Source organism: Oculina patagonica, chromosome 1, assembly GCF_052425735.1.
Source record: "Oculina patagonica isolate OP01 chromosome 1, crgOcupat, whole genome shotgun sequence".
NCBI lineage: Eukaryota > Metazoa > Cnidaria > Anthozoa > Scleractinia > Oculinidae > Oculina > Oculina patagonica.
The window spans coordinates 36,790,533-36,796,726 of NC_135758.1; the positions used below are offsets into that span (position 1 = coordinate 36,790,533).

Consider the following 6,194-nt stretch of genomic DNA (forward strand, 5'->3'; position numbering starts at 1 on the left):
TATCTCAACGCACGTGTGTCTGAAAGGCGATCTATAAAAAGCGTCGCACAAACAATGGATTGCGTAACTAAAACACGAATAAATAATCACTAGCACTTACATCGTTTAAAAATTACAAACGTCAAAAATAAACCATACCAAAAAAACTCGCTCTTTTCAAAGATATTATTGAAGTTAAAACAAATGCAAGAGATGGGGGATTCTTTTAGCTTAGGAGCGGTTAAAAATTAGGCCAAATTTGGTCGCTACATGCAAGCGCCATTCTATTTCGTCATCAGCCTAGGTCGTTAGGGACGACAACAACAACAACCATTTTATTTTGCCAAATTAAATAGAAGATAAATTACAGCATAATATAAATTAACTTGAATAGGCAAAAAAAAACTACTCAGAATAGAAATAAACTAAACGAGCTGAGTAGTTAAAAAAAAAAAATTAATTGCTTTGACTAGGTTGTACATTAAAGAAGACAAAAGTAAAATAAGACAAGTGCTAAGTAATTAAGTACCATGCAGAAAAGAAAAAAAATATAAAATGAAATAAAAATAAATAAGTACAATGTAACTAAGTATGTATAAGTGATAATTTAATTTAGAAAAGTAGGGAAAAAAAGGAACATGGGAAAAAAAAAGAAAAAAAAAAAAAAGAAAAACAGTACCAGTTAATGTTTGAACTAAAATTTGTTAATATTAGTTTAATACGAGCGAAAAGAAAATTAAAATACTAAGCCAGCATTAACCATAAGTACTTAAATAACGCTTTTTCATAGTTTGCTTAAATGAATGAAGAGATAGACTTTTTAGTTCTTCATCCAAGTTATTCCAGATGGAGGGACCAGAAAAGTGTAAATTAAATTTGCCATAATTAGTTCTAACACGATTGATATAGTAGGTTGATTTTGATGCTAGCCTAGTATTATAACTGTGTTTAGATGATATACTTAAGAGACCTCGCGTTGACAGCAATGTTGCATGAATCGGCTTTACAACATGCGATCGTATCTTCGCAGTTCGAGTGAAATTTCAGTCAAAGACAGCAAAATTCTTTCGTATTTCATCTTCAAATATGTTTGTTTAATCCTGGGTCTTGATATCCGACCCTCGCAGAGCCTAGACAAAACGCAGCTTGAGTGTAACGATTTGTTTACGCCGCAATTATATGCGCAATGTTTTCTCCGACAGTAGTCGGAAATATCCGTATTTTTTTTCGTGCTTTTTCGTGGAGCAATCGTAACGATACGGCCTTGAACACATTGAACAGCGGTCTACCTATAACAATTCAATTATGGCGTCGCAAAAACAAAGCGTCGAACGCATATTTTGCTGTTTCATTTGCTATTTTCGCTGCCGTAATCGACTGCCTCGAAAGGTCCTTGCAATTTTAAAGTATAGAATTGTCAGATCTCGGCGAAATTTGCACTGTTTATTTGTGTAATGTTAAGGAATATGTGTATAAATACCCGGCGCGGACGAGCCATTTTTGACAAAATTGTATGGCTGCATTTCCTCCGCGAAGATAGGAAATTGTTAAACTAAACTACAAAGAAACTGTAATGATAAGTTCGAAGAACAATGCACAGGATAAACCTTCGACTCATACTTCATGCAAAAACGTCGATATCTCGAAGAGACTTTGATAATTTCCTTATTTTAGCTCAGATCTTAGCATGTTTGTATTTTCAACTTTTTTTAATCCGCATACGCAACGTTTATGTACTTTAGTTTTATTTTCTATTTATCTTTTTTTACCAGGGCGAAGAGAAATCAATTTGCGAGATTCCGTAGCTATCTTGAGCGCCGCGTGACATTAAATTTATACAAAAAAAAGAGACCAAATGAAAACAACCAGGAGAAGTAATTGCCTAGTAGCGTCTAAAAATCAAAAGATTGACTGTCAAGGTAGAAACCCTCACTTCCTCTCGAGCTCTGAAAGACGAAGAATTACAGTTTGCCCTGAATTGCTGGTTTGCAGCTGACGTCACAGCAGCCATGTTGGATGACAGGAACAAAGCGTTCTTCTCCGTTGGTAACTAAACTTTTTTATTATGCAAATTCCGCAAACACATGTTTTATTGTTTTGTCATCCAACATGGCCGCCTTGTCACGTGGTTGCAAACCAAGAATAGTAATAATAATAATAATAATAATAGGTTGCTGTGTAGCACTTTTTTCAAGTACTATAAAAATGTTTTTTTTTCTTCTTTAAAAGTGCTTAAATGTTGTTCTCGTTTTGCGAAACGTTTTGGGAATGACCCGTTTATCAGTCGCAAAGTTTGCACTGTACTGCCGGGAACTTTTTACCGGTATTTTCCAACAACAAAACATTTAAAACAATGGCAATCATTAGAATCGAAAAAGCTGTTCATATTTGTGTTCACAGCTTACGAATAGACAGGCGTGAAAAGAAACATTCGAATTTTCTGTATTTTCCTAGCTTACGTCAGTTAAACTTAGTTGTCGAAATGCTATTGGTTTTAACCGTATGATGACAATTGTCCTTAAGAAATTGCTTGGAGTTGTGTAGGCGCTTTTTGGATGCAAAAAGGTGAAACGAGATAATTATTATGTGCCATGTTATTCAGGATAAAGCTTCTCAGAAAGAGCTGTGTCAGGCTCCGCATGTTCATACAGGACATGGTCTAACAGTCGGTCCCATTCTGCATATGATTACCCCCACAGCCCCTGACACGTCTTTTTTTTTTCGAATCTGGAAACAAGTTTAAAACAGAAAAGTGAGAAGAGATGCAAACTAAAAAGTAATCACGTTTAATGATCCACCGGATTAAACAAAGACAAACTGTAAGGATTGTCTGCAATTTTGTACGTCCTTTCTCTAGAGGCCCGTTTACACAGGCGTTTTTTTCTGTCGCGCAACCCGATGCAATTTTGTCGCGCCGAGGTTGCATGAATATCGCGGCGATAAAATCGCCATGGAATCGCCGCGAGTTTGCACCCGTGTAAGCTAGCGGCGATAAAATCGCCGCGATATCGCAGGAGTTTTGAACCTGTTCGAAACTTGATGCATCTTCGGCGCGACAAAAATTGCAATGAGTTGCGCAACAAAAATCGCCTGCATTTTTAAACGGGCCTTATAACACTGATGAAAGTTCATGTGTCACCGATGTGTTATGTGTGTTGCCGCCGTTTGTATTTTTGTATCAAATTGAAATGACCACGGAACAAGAGTGTTTAGGGAAAGTGAAGTTCGTTTTCTAGCTGTAGCTCCTGCTATATGGCCGCCACACTTGGGCCGCTTTTTCGTAAAATGGATATTGTTCTACGGAAATGTAACCCGAGTGACGATTGCAGTTCGTTGCAGTTTGCAGTTTTGATGGTTTAAGCCTGCATTGCTCGTGAATTCGGGTGCATGATTCTGTCTGCACGCGTACGCAGCACGCGTCAAGAACTGTCGATGGGCGTGGTTTTCGAATCGGGCTGCTGTCTTCTCGGTTGACTCTTTGTCAGCCATCTGCTTAATGAACCCATAACTGAATGTTCCTCTTCCTTAAAATGTGTAACCAGGCCTTTCTGTCGATTGAAATTGGAGAAAGTAACTTCAGCAGGCTAAATGCTAGTTATGCAACGCTTTCGAGTGGTATACTATGGAATATCCCACGAGTCACTTGTATTTTCTCGGTATACACACGAGCCCTTAGGCGAGTGTGTATGCCAAGAAAATACAAGTGACAAGTGGGATATTCCATAGTATACCACGAGAAAGTGTTGTATAACTATTTTATACCATGCCATAGAAAATACGCTTACTAAATTTCGTCGAGAATACAGTCGCAGCGCACTATGGGAAGGTTGGGTTGAATACCGTCGAATATACAACGGCTTTCCTGTATTCTGATTGGCTGTATTTTCTATGGCATGGTATAAAAGAAAGTATGTAACTAGATCACACTGAGTGACCCTGAGTTAAAATTTTGTGCTGTATCCTGCAGTTTAAACTGGTCAAGATTAGCCCAGACTTGTACTAAAAAAATTCCTGCAAGGCAAACTTGCCAAAAAAGTATCCTGCAAGCAGTTGTGCCTGAACAAATTCGTGCAGCGGAAAAAAAAATCCTGTAGACAACTAGGCCTTTAAAAAAAATTACTGCACCGGAACTTTTTTTACCCCTCCTCCGGTTTGTCCTTAGGTTAAAATCGGAAATTTAAATTGATTTCTGCAGTAATTATTTTTTCGGGTATGCAGTATGAAAAACCGGCAAACGATCACAAAAAGACCATAAAGATTGAAACTGGGATTTTTTTTATCAAACAGTTGCATAACGGAGAAAAGAACGGCAGCTAAGTGACCCTTGTCCCCAGCAGTGCTACCCTTACGCGGCCTCTTTTGTCAGCTACCAGACCATGACAAATTATAGCTCAGTACACATGCAAGGCTTTAGGCAAACAATATAAGATGAAGTAATGTAATTGTCCGGGAATTGTCGGTTGTTATTAAAGCATTTTGAAGACATTGATATTGACAGTACACAACGACGCGAGGCAGCTCGCACGTAAGAGTCTTGAGCACACGCAGCTTGTTAAGATTCTTTATAAAGCTTCTTTTGCGTATGAAGAAAATGCCTTTATAATAAAATTCAAACCGGCAGACCAGCCGCGCCGGTAACCGATACTGCAAACAAACGCGTAGCATGCATGCAGAAAGGAATGGGCTGATAACACTTAAACATAAACGAAATGAAATGTTACCACGAGTGAAACAAACAATATCACTTAAAATCTTAACATAAGCGATAAGTAACCCCAAGAAAAGGTAAAACGATACTTTGTGTAGCAGTTCAAATCTCACTCACCCATCCTCCATTCTGTCTGATCCATGGACTCAGCCGTTTCGCGGAGAAATGACCCATCCAACTTGACATGCAGCGGATAAATCTCGTGTCTCCGGTCTGCGTAAAATCGTAAGCCAGTGCCCCGGCGAAAGCGTAGACAGCGACGATCCGTGCCCAGCTCACGCCGGAGTCAATGATCTGTTCAGAGACGCGATTGAACGTATTGCAGACGATAATAGCAAGGTTTACTCTGCAGTTTAATTGATCCAAAACGTTGTTGTAAAGCTTCGGATAGCTTCGCTCAAGTAACGCTCCCACCTCGCACAACGTCTGTACTACATCTTCAGAACACCCAACGCTATCTCTGTTCCGGCTTTTCGGGTTGAAGTAGCATAAATTTGAGCGCGTGAATCGCGCTTCGATGTATTTCTGGCAGAGAAAAGCTGCCTGTTCTGAAATTTCAATTTCCTCCGTCGATTTACTGGGTTTCCTTGAACCGTTGATCTTCTTTGGAAATAAATAATAAGCAACAATACTCCAGGCGCGGACTATGAAACCCCAAATAATTTTCAGCATCGCGGATCGATCGTGGCGCGGCGCGTGTAAATGGGCACTTTGTGTCGGTCAAAACAAATGACTGTCCAAGGTTATTGGATTGAATATTTACCCGATCACTTAAAAATTAACATATTAATGACACCGACTTCTTTGAATATTATTCCCCGAGGAGCTTAAAGGTAAAGTAGTTAGTCTCTCACTTCAAAAAGGTAAAACTCACCGAAAAAAAGAAAACAATTCGAGATCCTGTTTTTTAACAAATGAAAATTGATATATTGATTAAAAAAAGATATATAAAATCGCGAATACTGGTACCTGTAGAAAGTTCTTCGTCTTTCGCTGTTATGAGATCAATGAATTATTGTTGTTATTATCGCTCAGTTATTTTACAAAACAATCCATAATTGAATCCACGGGGAACTCACTGGCCGCAATGAAGTAAATTGAAATCTATATACGCCTTTGTTTTCATTTAAAGACTTAAAAGGTTTTTTTTGGTGCAACATGTCACGGATTCCGCACGAATTTGTAATTTAATGATTTTTAAATGGACATTATACGAAATTTTGGAGTTAAGGGCTGTGATTTCGAACTTTGCACTGACACTGTAATGCTGCCGAGCAAGTATAGGAGTGCATGGATCATTGGCTTCTAGCTTTCGGAATTAATACTATTGTGATTACATCGTGTTTCCTTGTTCCGAATTGTCACGCAACGTAAGTGCTGACTACTTTGCGCAGAATCCTTGTAGAATGGCGATTGTCAAGCCTGCATTTTAAAAACAAGAAATGATAAGGGTTTAAGAAGCCGTCTTGCCTTTTTTTTAGTTTTACTCGCCCTTGTTCAGACCAAC

At 38.6% G+C, this 6,194-nt stretch overlaps 1 protein-coding gene across 1 annotated transcript; it reads right to left on the reverse strand.

The window, feature by feature from the left end:
- Positions 1-2,763: 2,763 nt before the first annotated feature.
- Positions 2,764-5,395, reverse strand: LOC144628375 (bcl-2-related ovarian killer protein homolog B-like). Its single transcript, XM_078486475.1, has 2 exons — positions 4,805-5,395; positions 2,764-3,527 (listed from the first exon to the last, which is right to left on the reverse strand). The coding sequence occupies exons 1-2, from the start codon at positions 5,357-5,359 to the stop codon at positions 3,399-3,401; spliced, it is 684 nt and encodes a 227-aa protein (XP_078342601.1). The 5' UTR covers positions 5,360-5,395; the 3' UTR covers positions 2,764-3,398.
- Positions 5,396-6,194: the final 799 nt, after the last annotated feature.

Bases quoted from the DNA above. Each gene is read 5' to 3' on its own strand.
- LOC144628375 (XM_078486475.1), bottom strand. From the start codon at position 5,359: ATGCTGAAAATTATTTGGGGTTTCATAGTCCGCGCCTGGAGTATTGTT. The intron at 3,528-4,804 runs GTGAGTGAGATT...TTCAATCGACAG, and splicing joins TCAGACAGAATGGAGGATGG to AAAGGCCTGGTTACACATTT.